The sequence below is a fragment of the Macrobrachium rosenbergii genome, chromosome 28 (assembly GCF_040412425.1).
Source record: "Macrobrachium rosenbergii isolate ZJJX-2024 chromosome 28, ASM4041242v1, whole genome shotgun sequence".
NCBI lineage: Eukaryota > Metazoa > Arthropoda > Malacostraca > Decapoda > Palaemonidae > Macrobrachium > Macrobrachium rosenbergii.
In genome coordinates this window covers 20,904,637-20,921,364 of record NC_089768.1, presented here as the reverse complement: position 1 = coordinate 20,921,364, position 16,728 = coordinate 20,904,637, and the positions used below count along the sequence as shown (strand labels likewise).

The following is a 16,728-nucleotide window of genomic DNA, read 5'->3' as shown; positions in this document are numbered from 1 at the left end:
AACTTGACTTATTTACTTACCTTTCGAGATTTACAGTTATTTACAAATATGAAATGGCGGGTTGCAGGTACAGCAGATGTCTACATCAGTTATCAATAACTCATTTCGATCAAAAAACAACATTTAAGGAGAAGATCATGAATAAAAATAAATATGCGGAAGAAGAGAAACTCGGATGTCATAACGAAACACTTCAAATTAATCAAAACTCTCAAATTTCTGACACAAGGAGTTTGGATATTATTTCTGTGTTACATAACGTATGGAAATGTGTGAAAGTTGAGAAGATCAACGACTAGCAACTATTACAATCCTGGAGGCATCGATCATGAATAAATTATGGCCTTCCCATTTAGGTATGCTCTTGAGATCACAGTTGATCCTTCGGGCGAGGGGCACAGGGGAGAGAAGATGAATAATACAGGGCGAGAGTCCGATCCTATTCTGAGGTGTGGACTAGGATGCCAACAGCCACCGAAGGAATCTACGAGAGAAGGTAGATTGGAGAAAATCGCTAATAACAAGAAGAAAACGAGAAACGTGTCCCCAGCCAAGAACAAATATGAAAAAATAAAGATGAAAAGAAGTTGAGAATTCTCACAGAATTTTGGTTGAAGAGAATTTTGGCAGTCTATTAAACGCTCCACAGATACGTTGTGATTAAAATTCCGTAGAAATGTTGACAATGCATCAGTTACGTGATACGTGGCATGAATGGAATTGAATAGCATTAAGGATCTCTAAGAGAGGTTAAGTATAATTATCAACTCTGTTCCGTGCTGAATCCCTGTGACCTATTCAGAATAGGAGTGGAAACTTAATAGAAACTTACCACAAAGTAAAAAAATGCTCATTTGTAATTAATCGGCTTCTGACTGTATAATTTTGTATATTTACAGAGACGAATTTCAAGTATCAACCCATAAGAGTAAAGTAACAGAAATGAAATTCAAAATCAATTTTTGATTAATGGATAAGGGTTTCACCAAAGGATGAACAACGCTGAAAGTTCTACCTGGAAATTTCTTTGAAACCGAAATCTTTATTTAAAAATTTATACGGTCATTTTCAGAAACCAGCCACTTCAACTATAACATTTATCTGACCATATAAACTGAGAATATGAAACCAACGAGCAAGCCATCTTATTGCTATTCAGCGTCCGCAGCTAATCGGTTTAGTATTCCTTACGACCTTTGTTGCTCACACGTCTGTCGGGTCTCATTAAGGAAACTGTTACGTAAACCTCTCATAATTCACTCCGCTGCAACTTGCCATCTCGTGGGTAATGTGGAATTATTGTCCCTACTATCCGTTTTTATTGTTAGAAATTCGAAATACTGCATTTCGTTTACAAATTTCACATTTTGATTTGATTTTCTTTGTTTTACAGCTTCCTGCTTTTCCATTTGTACTTCTTATATTGTATACAGTCACCATAGGATTCTGATGTTTTATTCTCGTTTCTGATCAGTGTACTTCCATAGAATATTCAACTTATGACTCTGTCGAAAGGGGAATATTCCATGCGTTTTAAAATAGAAGTGCTTTGTTTAAGTATGTTCAGACATTATGATACTCAAAGGAAGAGTCTATAAGTAATATACTGTAATTCTGAAAAGCATTAAAGTTAACGAAACATATGTACGAAAACTTAACGTCAAAATATGAAATAAACTTGAACTAAATTGTATTAATCTTTACACCAGTGATGCTTTCAATATCCCTTTTTTAAGCCCATTAGTCACTGAGTTTCCGGACCATAAAATTAACGTTTACACTATGTGCATACAGCTGGCGTACAGCACAGCACCATTTCATTATCTAAACGTTGGATGAAGAGACCGGACATTCATTCGTTTTATCAGCCGGAGCTGTCAAAGGCTGAAAGAATCCCGCGTTATTGAAAATACCGATTATAGTTGCAATATGAAAATGGTCGGACAACAATTCAAAATTTTCGATGAATTTTTAATCTCTCATTTGCTTTCTCTTTCGTGTCTTGTAAACAGACATAGTAGTGATAAATATAACCCTTTACTAAAACACAACACTATTGATTACATGACGTATGTGAAAGAAATCCAAGTTAATCGTAAAAAAAAAAACATAGTTCGGGTGTTATGCTGAAATTCGGTGCTAACACAGACATGCATATAAATGAATCATATGCAAAGTCAGGTTCATTTAATTCATTATGTCTCGTATTTGATCGTTGAATGAAGGAAATGATAATTGTCAAGGTAAAAAAAAGCATTGGCACCATCATGATTGGTGTAAGATGATATATCATATAACATCCTATGTTTAATGCAACATTTTGACGTTTACTTCAAATCGACTTTAGAATTACGGTATTCTATATCTATAGAGCCTAAAGGCTTGTAGCTATAGAGAGTAACTACACAATTTTTTCTGTTATCTGTTCTTTGTTTAAACATTATATCTGCCGGACACACTATAGCAGATTAATTAGAATCCTATTTCATGCTGGCTAAGCCTACCCAGTCAACAATGAACCATATCTTTACCTGGCGAGCAGGTTTTAATTTCAGTGATATTAAAGAGTTAAAAATATACATCTCAGAATGTATGAATCGATTAAAATATGCCAATTATAAACACTGTTGGAAGTACATTTTTTCATTATAGGATTATAGCGATTCTAATATTTATTTATAAATTTTGTGTTGGTTATGTCGTAGTTCCATTCACAAACATATGAATCTGTATATTAAATGTGTTTTTATCACACATGCATACACACACAAATATATGTATACAGTATATATATATATGTATATATATACATACATACATAAATACATTCATACATAAATACCTGCATACATACATAAATACATATTCACGCTGAAGGGATAATTCGAATGAAATGCTACCGGTTGGGTCATTAGTGGGTCGGGAAGTTGGGTTAAACTTGCTGGTTTGTTAGGAAACAGCCTGACCGGGAAAAACCTGTTACTGAAGTACTTATTTTCCAACTTCATTTCATAACTTGTTTGTCCATTGTTGTATATATATATATATATATATATATATATATATATATATATATATATATATATATATATATATATATATATATATATATATAATCATGAAACTGCAAATGTTTAATATCCAATTCACGCTACTTCAGGAATATCCCCGAAGTAGCGTGAATTGATATTAAACGACATTTGTAACTTCATGATTGTATATAAATCATGGAGTGATAAACATTTCATATATGTATATATATAATATAATTATATATATATACATATACATACACATTTTATATATATATATATATATATATATATATATATATATATATATATATATATATATATATATATAATGTATTACTTAAAAGTTATCCACAGAGTTACATAACCTAATAATTAAGTGTAGAAATTTTTTAAAACAACTGTCTATCTTTTTATAGAAATACTTATTTAAGCACTCATTCACTCATTACAGAACATTTATAGCCAGGTGAGGTTGACCTGGCGCAAATGACAAATCAGCCCTAATGAATTCTGGATTAATTGCTGCAACTGATTTTCCAATCACGAATCCAATAAAGACTGAACTAAATTCTGGTTAATCTCCTGTGGTGGTTGTAATGGGATTGCCTTGGCGGTTATTTTTGTTTGTTTATTGTTGATGTTTTGCTTAATCACATGTGCTCATGACGTAAAAATAATTCTAGTAATTTAATGCAGATATGTGTGGTTCAGCTCTTTCTAAATAGGTATCATATTTTGTGTAAAAAAGTTAAGTATATCCTAGTTTAACCAGACCACTGAGTTGATTAACAGCTCTCCTAGGGCTGGCTCGAAGGATTAGAATTATTTTACGTGGCTAAGAACCAACTGGTTACCTAGCAACGAGACCTACAGCTTATTGTGGGATCCGAACCACATTATGACGAGAAATGAATTTCTATCACCAGAAACAGTAAATATACAATGATACACTGTGTTTCTTTTGCTAGCTAACGTTAGGCGCTATAAAAATTATTCTTTAATCAAAACTTGACGGTGAAGATTACTAAATGTTACACGATACGTCCAGTCGCCATAATGAACGTAAAACAAGGACTTCAAATTACTAATCGAAATATCTATCTATCTATCTGTCTGTCTGTCTGTCTATGTCTTTACCTATCTATCCATCTACCGATCAATCTATCTATTTTTTTTAACTGCACATTTTCAATAAATGTTTTAGAAGTAATCATCCATTTCCTTGATGTGTTTTCTGAATAAAGGTGTATATATAATCTTCAAGAAACTAATCATGAAGTTATGTTGAAAACCCATATACTGCCAAACAATAAGCCCATTGCATTGAGTTAGTTTATCAGTTTGATTACCTCTCCCGAGAATTTGTCAGCAGCTATGATTGTAAGGCTTTCTATAGTGGAAAACATTTTCTAAAGAGTTTGGTTGCCAATGCATGAAACACATTTCATGCGTTTAGTAAGTAAATGAAATGCAGACTTATTTCTTCTGAATATTGTACAAATATAATTGGCTGGAAAAAAATTCTTTGCTTAACTCTCATCTTCATTAGCAATTACAGCATTTTCTTGAAATATATTCTGAAAAAAAGTTATCATCATGTAATGAAATAAATGGAATAAAGATTGCACAGAAAAATTACAGTATATCATGTCCCTGTATCGAAAGAAAATCTGATCAGTGCTCCATGGCTGCATACCAATACTTTACTCAGATTTTGCATGAATCATTAATAACTCAGATTTTGCATGAATCATTAATAACGCTTTTAAAAAATCCTACCTAAACTTGATGTTCGCCTTTTGACCAATATATTCTATGTATTCATGTAATTTCATTTCCAGTAAGCAATGTATGATGTAACTGGATGGTTATGACGTCATCGGAATAGGTAAAATGTCAAGCCTTACAGTCATGCTCACAAGTCACTAATCAATAAGAGCATGAATTAGACACTATAACTTTTCTTTTTTCTTTCAAGATAACTTTCCTTTAAGTGGTTGTTTCCCATATTTAGAGAATCATCTGTTTACATACAGTTTCACTGCCATTTTTCCCTTCCGTTCCCACAAAGATGTAACACCTCCACTTTTCATGTATTTTAATGTACTGAGTCGTAAACATAGGACCCATTCTTCCTTTCTGTGCTTACAAAGATATCCACCTCCCGTAACGAACTAACGTGGAATTAACGACACCAGTAAATATATAAAAGTCAGTCAATCACTCCGTCAATCTAAGTTCTTCATGTTATCATTCTGGCAGCAAACAGTCATCAGAACAAAATTGTAAGCGACTATTTCTGGTATTACTTAAGGTAGCGTGACTCGACAAACTTTGCGCATTGTTCTGGGTGTTCAGATTTAAAAAGAAATGTAAATCGGTATATACCTTTGCAATAAGCCTAGTTAGTGTAATGCGCAAACAATGCATGTATGAAAGATTAACCGTAATTCTAATAGTTATCCTGGTGACTAATTACTTTCGTCTGTTTTGGGGCCAGTCGTTAACTCTGGCAAGAGATGAAATTTAATTGTCTTAAGTTCTGTTGTTACCGCGCACCAAAGTTTCCCTCGAATCTGCATGTGGTATAATTCATACAAGTGAATTATATCAGCTAATATTTTAAAATTAGCATTTATCGTCTAAGAAGAAACTGCTACAAGCATCTAGAAGAAATATTTCTAAAAGGTATGAGTGAAATTGATTAAAAGTCAGTCCCTGGTAAAAGGAAAATTAATATTATTCAGATTTGAAATGATTGATATAGCGCACATAAACAGTTCCATCATAATAGATCATATTATCTGTGGTAAGTTTTTCATTACATTAAACGTAATTTTAATACTGTATATTAAACATATAATTTCATTCATTTATCTATAACAGTAAGAAGGTCCTTAAACGGATGACAAAAAAAAGGTGAAAATGAAACTCAACTACCAATAAAATATAGTTTATTTCAAACTGATAAATCTATGCTGCGAGTTATAGTATTTTCCTGCACGATCCTTGATTCACTTACGGTACAGAAAAAAAATAATGCAGATACGTGTCACTGGATTGTTAGCTGGGCAGGATACAGGCAATGCTCTTTTTGAACAGTATCTGAAGCACCGAAATGCGTCAAGACACGAGGGTTACTTTGACACATTCATGGAGAAGATTTATATACATTCATACACATACTATACATACGTGCATACCCACATTTTATACATAATCGTACGTACATACATATATATGTATATGTACATGCTCTTTTGAACAGTTTACATATATATATATATATATATATATATATATATATATATATATATATATATATATATACACATAAAATATATATATATTTATATATATATATATATATATATATATGTATATATATATATATATATATATAAAAGTATATATATATATATATATATATATATATATATATATATATATATATATATATATATATATATATATATATATATATATATAGCTACTACATCTACTTATGAACAAAGAGGAACATCATTGACACGTCGAACCTACGCCTTAAGCAACACCCCCAATGTCACTAATTCGACAAAGACATAGATGAAGGTCAATGCGCATTCAAAAACAAAATATCAAGCGAATGTCGAGTCACAGATATGGTCAGAGAGGTCGTTTAATGTGAGTTTTTGAAAGAATTGTGAAGAAACCAACGAGTGAAAAGAAAAAGGGTTGTTTTTTGCAAAGAGGTTTCAGTGATTTGAACTAGAATACGTACATATAGTTATTATTATATACGCGATTGCTCATATATACATATATATATATACATATATATATATATATATATATATATATATATATATATATATATATATATATATATATATATATATATATGAGCAGAATTAACAGTATTTTCGGTCATATTTAATGATAATTAATACTAGATAGTTTAAGCAATCTTGTTAGTTATATCCAGTTTTGTTTTCTTTTTCGGTAGTCATTCACTTGTGTTATTTCTGAGTATTGATTGATAGGGTTTAAATATCCTATGAGGAGTAATTGAAATATGTATACCTTAGAATGGCCAAATACCTTACCATACATTATCATACCCCATGGTGCAAACATATTTATTATCATCATAATAGCCACAAATCCTTAATTATGAAGATAACTAATTTTCCATCGCGGAAACTTGAAAAAATAGCCTCAGGACAGTCGGTTCTGTTCTGTTTCTCTACATATTTTAAGAAAAACTTCCCTGATTTTCAGCAATTTCCAAGCTCACGGATTGCACCTTCGGTTTCCTAGAACACATGGAATTACTTGGACACATTTATCTGGACAGGTAAAGCGGATGACCTTGCCTCTGAATCTTTTGTAGCTCTAGTGTTATCAGTGTGAAAGAAAGAAGATTAAGTACATTATTCCAGTACACAGTCAGGAAAAGGAGTCTTCGAGTAATCTATCTCCCCCGACAAGGGCTTCATTTCAGCATGAATTTCAACGGTTAATTTATATTTTTTGTTGTTGTTGTTGTTGTTTCTTAACTAATCTTTTTTTTTTGTAGCAGTAATCAGCCCAGCTGAACTAAATGCGAGTAAAAGCAATTTATCTTTCCCTGGTTGCAATCTTATAAAAGAATTAAATCCTCAGTAATTCACTTATTTCTCCCACATTCTAAATGTAAATTGTCTCTTCCCAGCTCTGCTTCTTATCATCATTGTAATTGGCATTGTAATTACTGCAATCATTACGAATACTACTACTAACACTACTATTATTACTACTACATTCAGTAATTGCTGTCATCATCAATGTCGTTGATTGGAAGTCATTATTGATCATGATTGAAATTTTGCATGCCAAGAGTACAGAGAATTTTGCCTGTTTTTAAACCAGGAACGCAAGCCATCTGAACAAATTGATAGCGGCAAAAATTAGTCTTCAAAGACAAAGTCAAGTAATGTGTTTAAATAAGTGTTTTCTAGCTTCTTCCCTTTGCAGTTTTCCTTTAAAAAATAATATTTATAATGGCAAGGACTAAAAAAAAGACTAGAAACATTATCTTTTTTGAGAAGGTACCTATCAGTATATCAATAATAATGATAATAATATTAATAATAATAATGGTAATATGCAAAACCTAATTTCTATGCCTGTACCCATTTTTCGTTTGTGGCAAAAATGTAGTCTACGTGTAATTAACTCCATGTTTAACTAAAAAATCCAGAACAACATAATGTATTGAATATACCGTCAGTGCGATGTACTTGTATAAATACCAAATAATTGCCGTAATGTTTGAGTAGACATGACCATTGGAGACTGATAAACATGATGATTAAAGTATCTCTTCTCTTACCAGCAATGATAAAACTTCATCTACTAATGCTACATCTATTAGTATTATCACCCCAGTAATCACATGTCTTTTTCTGTTGAGCTGACAATAAATATCCACAGCCGATATCAGATGGTAGTCTTGACTGGCAGAAGCTCATGCTGTTCGCTACCCACACCCAAGGATACAATAACCCTCGACCAATCAAAAGTAACAGCGAAGCTTCAGTGATGTCGACTGCTGAATTTTACTGCCGCTTGAAAAACGGACTGTATTACTAACCGCTATTACCACTGACACTACTACTACTACTTATAAGAATAAAAAATGTAAGGGTACTAACGGCAGCAAGAACAGAAGTCTGTATAACAAAAAAAATTTATGAAATTATTAATCAGTGATATCTATGACTGCCGGAGATGGGAGGAAAAATGTTATTGTTGGAAGTACTTGTCTTTTAGAACACATTCAATTTACAGAATGAATCTAAGCCAATATTCCGTTGCCAGATTTTTTAATGTGAAAAATATTTCAAATATACTGGGGCTACTACTACGTGTGCAAGAGCTTGGTTGTAAGAGTAATAGGGAGTCAAAATTGCCAATGCCTTTAGGGTCACCCAAAGAGAGAGACTAAAGTAACCCACTTTGTATTGATCCTAGCAAGGTTACTGACTTCTCTTTTCTCATTTTGAGCCACACTAAGATTTCAGTAAATGCATTTAAATCACACACAACAGTAGCAGCACCATTTTGCGTTTTCCCTTAGCCACACATACACCATCGATAATGTATTTCAATGAAATGGAATATACTAACGCAATTTATGTAAGATAAAATGTGTTTTCAAAAGCTTGAATAAAAAAGCTTAACAAATCAGTCATTTAGCAATTAGCTACAATGTTACAACATCAGTACAGTAGCAAAGGAAGTAACATAAATATTCACTACGTCTGGAGTCCTGATGTGCTATTTTTTTTTTTTTTTCACAATAAGATGATAATTAAATAACTAATGTTAAAGCTCAATTTTTGGATGTTCTTTGCTGATATAACCTCATTATGTTTACGATTTTTTTTTTTATATTTGCAGTTAGGTGAAGAACTTCAATATTCGATTTCAAGTGGATGGGGATGTGTCGGGCTCATCCGCATGCAACTTTTAACCTGTGAGTAAAATTGCAAGGTATATTTTTATCAATCTTTTACTGTGTCTTTTGTTTTTATTCCATGGCTCCTTCATTCCTGGTTTAGCATTCAGGTACACAATTAATGAACTACCATCACCCAATTTCTGCACATCAATTATGCAAGTTAATTTTTTCATGATCAGCCCACACATATTTTTTCTAAACCACTATGATATTCAGTCTTCTGTTATCTCCTCAATGGTTTCCAGCGGAATGTCATTTGACCCCAAATCATCGCTGACAGGCGGTTGCACCATCAGTGTTGCTCTTTCCTCATCAGCTTCGTCATCATAATGTTCATCCTCTCCCAACTCTTGGTCCGTATTGGCTGGGCCTCTGGGGCCTTCAATCATACTCGTCATAGCTTCATCGTCATTCCCTAATCTAGTCTCCACGACCACGCAACTCCAAGGGAGCGAATCGGTCTCGCTGACGGCCAACACCTCGCCCCTGCCCGTTTCCTGGTGGCGCGGCGTGCTTGTAGAGTGAGGAGAATGAGGTCGGGACTTCCGAAGTGGGGAAAGCCGACGTAGCTCCTGGGCACCTTTACTTTGGATCCCCTGCAAGGAAGAAAGTTAGCCAATGTTAGTAGCTGGTCGTTAAAGCTTTTTTTTTTTTTTTTTTTTGCTGCCAAAGTTTGATGTACTTTTTCGTAACACGATTTTTTTTTGTTTAGATAATCTAGGATATGAATGTTGAACAGAAGTATGCGTATGGGCGTGACGGTGTGTATTTTGAAATTGAAGGAGACCTTGAATGATGAATTCTGCATCTTCAATTAATAACGATTCTGCTTTCACGGCTGAGATATAACGAATACCGTTTATGTGGCTGGACGACAATGACCACATCAAAACAAATCGAGCCAATCGGCGTATCTATTCTTTGACAATGCGTGCTTATTACTGTCATTTTGAATTATCTCTCCCACACGCTATGGGAGCAATTCTGGGCTAACGGGAACAAATCAATCGCCTTTGAGTAAGAGTATATTACTAGGTATAGTTCTGTGGCTCGGTAAATTTGCGCGTCTTTATATGTTTAGCAGTTAGTATCTTTTTTTGTCCATTTCGTAATTTATGGATCAATAATGCAACTCAATTTTTAAAGGTGTGCAAATTTCTCGTCCATTTAGGTCAAGTTTTTCTTCGTTACCGCTATATTCTTATCTTTCAATTTTCTATTTTAAGAGAAAATATCTACAAAGAATATCCTACGTGTCATATATAAATGATGATTATTTTCACATACTGTTTTCTTTCAATAATTTTCCCTCTTTTAGATGTAATTCTTCGCGTTGCTTAACCTCAACAAAAGCCAAAAAACTGTATTTGAAGAAACATCTGTTTGGAGGACTTGAAACATAGTTGAGATAAGAGCTTGGAAAACAATGGCTTTCCTTCTTTTTAAGACTTTGTTCCCTCGGAAATGTTAAAAAACTTCAGGCAGTCACAAAATTCAACCGGTCACAGGAATCTACCTTATTTGATTACAGGAATATGGACAAGCGTTTATGAGGAGTTCTGCTAAAAACTTCTAAACCCTCCTGTGAAATCAGTTACAGTTGAATATTGATGCGACATACTGAAATCTAATTATTGAAGAAAGTCGGATTCATCAGATATCAAATATGAAACCAATGTGTTGCTGAAATATTAACTGAGGTATAATTGAGAAACAAAAATCATACATCTATTAGCAAAAGATAGAGATACATATGTACTCTATGTACATATCCATCTATCTGTTTGTCTATCTGTCAGTCAGTCTTTCATTCTATCTATCTATCTATCTATCTATACACACACACTCATACATATATATATATTTATATATATATATATATATATATATATATATATATATATATATATATATATATATATATATATAATTTCGTTTTTTTCTGCGCAAACACTTACATGATATTCAAATCATGAAAAGACAACGCATAAAGGGATAAAAATAGAATCATATCGGAAAACACTGCAACTCATAAATTGCTCCAACAAACAGGGTTGGGTGACCTTCATTCATTGCAGGAAAGCAATAGAATAAGCGAGCAAAAGTCACGCGGATAAAAGAAGTAATACTGTTCGTATATTCTTTCAGTGGAAGCCTTACTCCCAAGCTCATTTCATGCGAATCCTAACGCTTCCAATATCAATCAAACTTTGTGTGATACCTCGGGAATTTACATGTAATCCGTACTGAAAATACGTAGGGACACTAACGTTTTACTGTTTATGTTGCTTTTAAAATCGTGCAAATGATCTGTAAAAAAGGGGCTGTTTGAAATTAACATATTTAAAGATGTTTATGTCTCTTATTACAGTCATATATACGTATATGAATTATGTAATATTTCTGCTGTTCTGTTGACTCCCTGCCAGTTTTATCATTTTATGTTTAGTCACTTTTTAGCCATGTACTGGGTAGGTCTGTTTTAAAGTATTTTAAGAAATGTATTTTTATCTTTATAATTTTATATAGTTACGTTTTTTTTATTAAACCAAATTGTGTCATTGCAGCCTTGAAAATGCAATGGATCATTGCGAAACACCGGCGGCCACAACAAATGCTAGGTGCTATGTATATATATATATATATATATATATATATATATAAATATATAAATATATAAATATAAATATATATATATATATATATATATATATAATATATATATATACATATATATATATATATATAATATACATATATATATAATTACATATACATATATATATATATATATATATATATATATATATATATATATATATATATATATGTGTGTGTGTGTGTTTGTGTGCAAGTGTGTGTGAAAATTATCTATTATGTACGCGTGAGTTTTTTATATTCGCAGGAATGAACCGCGCAAATATCGTTGTCTCGAATTCACTGATTTTACCCCGAGGGGAATTATAACTGAGAAATGCATCTGCTCCCGCCCGGAATTGACCTGAGTTTATGGTTTAGATACACCAATAATACTGAATATTCCACTTGATATCTGTCTATGTTGAACTGGACATCAACGTCTATAATTACTTCCTTTGAAATAAGTTTAGTGATACTTACTACTTCACGATCCAGGCTCCATGTTGTAATAAGAAGGAAGTATTATCCTTTATGGTTTTTTTCACATAACAGTAAGAAATAAAATGCAAAATGATATAGAAATGTTTCTCCTGTAAATACATTTAAAACAGCGAAATAAGGTTTTAGTATGCAGTAGCTCGGTATTCATTACGTCAGCTTACATGAAATATTACGGAGGCTGGGAGCAAATACTAGTTCACGTAGAAGGCTTTCCACTGATCCCTGCAGCTGGGCGAATACAAAAATGAACATTTGAGACTTGAAATCATTTCAGTCAGGGAGATTGTTCACCCACTACTTTCTAAGATATACTGATACGTAATGAGGTATTTTTTCATCTTCTAGATGCTAGAAAAATATTCCTCCATTCTGGAACCTTGCCAACTTGTAGGAGTATGCCATAAGAAGATCCTCGGGCATATAACATCATTAAACCTCTGATTATAAATGAAAGAGGAGAGCAAGATTACTTAATGGTATCAAGGGGCTGGAAAATGATGTTCATATAATTGGGTTACGTTATGTGAACCTAGATCAGATCCTTGAGTCTTTGGGTCTTAAGATCTTTTGGACGTAGAGAATATAGCATGTTAGTGTGAAAGATGAAAGCTTCTTTCTAATTGACTCATTCTCAGCGTTAAGTACGAAACTCTAATGGCGAACGTTCTCTTTTATAAGCATGTGGTGTGTGTGTTTTGTATATATATATATATATATATATATATATATATATATATATATATATATATCTACCAACTTATCTATCTATCTGTTTGTATATATGTATATATATATATATTTCTGTCTACCAACTTATCTATCTATATTTATATATACATATATATATATATATTTATATATATATATATATATATATATATATATATATATATATATATATATATATATACTTTTTGTGCTTTTTGCACGTGTATGCGTGCGTGTGCTTGTGTGTGTGTGTGTGTGTGTGTGAGAGAGAGAGAGAGAGAGAGAGAGAGAGAGAGAGAGAGAGAGATTCAGCATATCATTCAGTTAATTGAGTAGCTGACAACATTTCCCTGCTGCTAGACGAGGCAATGATTGTGTTGCTGAAGAAAATGACAATAACACATTGTTTTCCGTATATGAAATTGCTACGTCATCTGTTGGCCTGTTTATTTGTCAGTGACATGTCAATAAAAAAATTTTGTGAATATATCTATGAACATCCACATTTGAATGGATAGCAGGCGTCTACACTGGTTATGCCACAATATTTACTTTTTAGAAAGAAAAAACTCAACTGCCTTTTGGCAGAGAAAGTTTACCTCGTTCATCAGCAAAAAAAAAAAAATAAATAAATAAATAAAAAATTAACCAAAACCTTCACATAGGCGAAGGAAAATAAACTAAAACTCAGTTTCAAAGGGATCCTGCCAGAGGTCAACTTTATGAACACAGAGGCTACAGTCAACACAACACAAGGAATAATAAAATATCTTATAGTTTATCGCCAGCAGCATGAAGGGAAATTTTCCGCTTTCTCAAAAGTTTTTCTTCTCCCTTTCATCAGAGAGAGTCTACATTAAACATAAACCTTTCCATGTGTGATAACCTACAATCAGAGAAAGTATATTACAGAAGTCAGCAGTTTCTAAACTAAAATCTCTAGTTCAGCAGTCTTCCTAAGCTATGAAGTAAGAATGAAAACCTTTTTAATATCCGGCTTGAATATCTCTTACTAAAGTGACGCTATTTCTCTTTCCTCACTTCCTTTTCTCAGGGCTTTGCTCCTCCTTCCTTGTTATTGTTTCATTTTTGTCCTTTTCTGTTAGCATGTTTTAATGCCGACATATTTACGACGTTGTAAAAAGATTTTATCTGTTTGTCTGTCTATCATTTTTACTGTGGTATCCATTTCTTCTACTCTTTGTCTATCCCTGACGCCAGTCGACAGAAACAAACCAACCGCTCAATCAATCGTGCCGAAATTTGCCTTATTATTATTCATACTCACGTTAATGGACAAGGCACAGGCAGTGGAGAGGGTGAAGCGATGGTGATCGTGGATTGATTGGTATTGGTACCATTTCTTCTTCAGTGCCATAATCACCTGGGCGAATTCCACAGAAAAAGGATAAGAGTTAAACAAACTTTTTAGTAAATATGTGTGGGAATGGAAGAATTATTCATAAAAATGTATATTGCTGAAAGTCCAGTGACAACAACGGATTGATTAATTTTTTTACATTTTCAAATTATCCAAAATATGATATTTTTCTGATCGTTATAATATAGAATACATCATATCAGTCTTCTCAGTCAGTTTTAGTTTATTTCATTTTCATTACTCTCTTCGTCAATAGTATCATTGTAGTGTTACATTGTTTTTTTTGCAGTTGCTTTAAAACAATGCATAAACGCAAAAATCAACCGAGTATCCTATTCAAGTTCAAATTATAATCGTGCGGAAATGAAGTAAGTTCATTGTGGTCAAAACAATTAAACATGATTCTCAACGTCTCTAAAGACCCTCATATTTCAATTATACTTAATAGATATCTGAAAATGAAGGTTATCTCCCCATTCTTGTTATCTTTGTTGTTCAATATGGATGTATTCAAATTAAATCAATTAGTAGAGCGATATCCGTAAAGGATACTTAAGGAATAATGCTGGAAGATTACAAATCTTGAATCTTAAATCGCTTCTGGTCAGGAGTTAAAGCTCTTGAAAATTAATTGCTTGTATTGTCAATAATCTTTTAAGGAAAGGGGTAAGAAAATGGATACTTATTTGCTTTCGAATACTGCTAATCGACTCTTTATGTAATGCCACTAATCACCAGTACAAAGAATTAAAAACCAGTTTCAATATTTTCATCTCAAATTATTCACAAATGTTATTATCAGAAAAGAAATGGCAAAAAATTAACTAAGAAACATTAAAGGTGAAGCATATTAATAACTCATAAAAATCATTAATGACTTATAAAACTAACGTATAATAAAACCTTCTAATTAAAGGATAACTTACCTCACTGTTACAGAAGCAAAACAATAAAGCAACACAAAAACCCTATGAATAAAAAAAAGAGAAAGACATTTATTAGAAATTTGATTAAAGTCCTTTTATAGTTAAATTACAAAGCTGACAGGCAGAATGATACATGGATTTTAAAATACATATATAAACTGACAATTGCAACGCCATGCCACAAAAATATATTAAGTTATATAAGTGCCAAAATAAACTCATGAACGAATGGCATATTAAAATATGATATTAGATTTGAACACACTCACATATATATATAGTCGTATATCTGTCTTTATCTATATATAGTCGTGTGTCTGTCTTTATTTATATATATATATATATATATATATATATATATATATATATATATATATATATATATATATATATATATATATATGTATATATATATATATATATAATATATATAATATATGTGTGTGTGTGTGTATGTATGTAGGTGTGTGTGTGTCCGTGTTTGTCTGTAGCTGTTTCTGTGTTTACCTTGCCAGAACCTCCACCTTCTTTCCATTGACGTCTAGTGGCATTTTCTTTTATAGTCTACAGTATTATAATCTCACTTTTTTCTTAAGTAGTATGAGAAATTATACAGCGCTCTTAGATTTGTACGGAAAATTATATGTCCATTATTTACATATGCACATATTACATCAAGGTACCTACAATCTTACCTGAAAAGATGATGCCAAGGCTGCAATGACTTGGTAAACAAGCTCACCACTTGATCCTTTGTCAGGCCTAAAAAGACAAATGTGCCTCATTTTTTTTTATCTCACAGACGTTTTCCAAACATTTATTATCCATTTTACATTTTTCGTATTGCTGATCGACATAACATTAGGTAAAGTTTCAGGTGGCAGTTTGTACTAATTTATCTGAAAACGTTTTTTAAATAGAATTTAAACAGCCACTTGTAGGTACTCCACAAAATCGACTTTTTAAGAAAGGAAAGATTTTCATACATATTCCAGTTAAGCAGAAGATAGTTTTCATCATAGAAAACTCTAATCATAACTAACTCCCATT

At 32.2% G+C, this 16,728-nt stretch overlaps 1 protein-coding gene and 1 long non-coding RNA gene across 6 annotated transcripts in view; one reads left to right on the top strand and one right to left on the bottom strand.

Annotated features, from left to right (window-relative positions):
* The window catches only part of LOC136854118 (uncharacterized), a 409,448-nt gene that overhangs the window by 202,493 nt on the left and 190,227 nt on the right, over window positions 1–16,728 (top strand). The window contains exon 4 of the long non-coding RNA XR_010857632.1: window positions 9,462–9,537. This is a non-coding gene — a long non-coding RNA (uncharacterized lncRNA). The remainder of the gene's footprint in view (window positions 1–9,461; window positions 9,538–16,728) is intronic.
* Window positions 9,584–16,728, bottom strand: part of LOC136854116 (calcitonin gene-related peptide type 1 receptor-like) — a 161,756-nt gene continuing 154,611 nt past the window's right edge. For all 5 annotated transcript variants that reach the window (XM_067130300.1, XM_067130302.1, XM_067130299.1 and 2 more), the window contains exons 13-16: window positions 16,374–16,440; window positions 15,679–15,720; window positions 14,660–14,755; window positions 9,584–10,118 (exon numbers count right to left, since the gene is read on the bottom strand). In XM_067130300.1, the coding sequence (XP_066986401.1) occupies window positions 9,735–10,118; window positions 14,660–14,755; window positions 15,679–15,720; window positions 16,374–16,440 (589 nt within the window). In that variant the 3' untranslated portion in view covers window positions 9,584–9,734. The remainder of the gene's footprint in view (window positions 10,119–14,659; window positions 14,756–15,678; window positions 15,721–16,373; window positions 16,441–16,728) is intronic.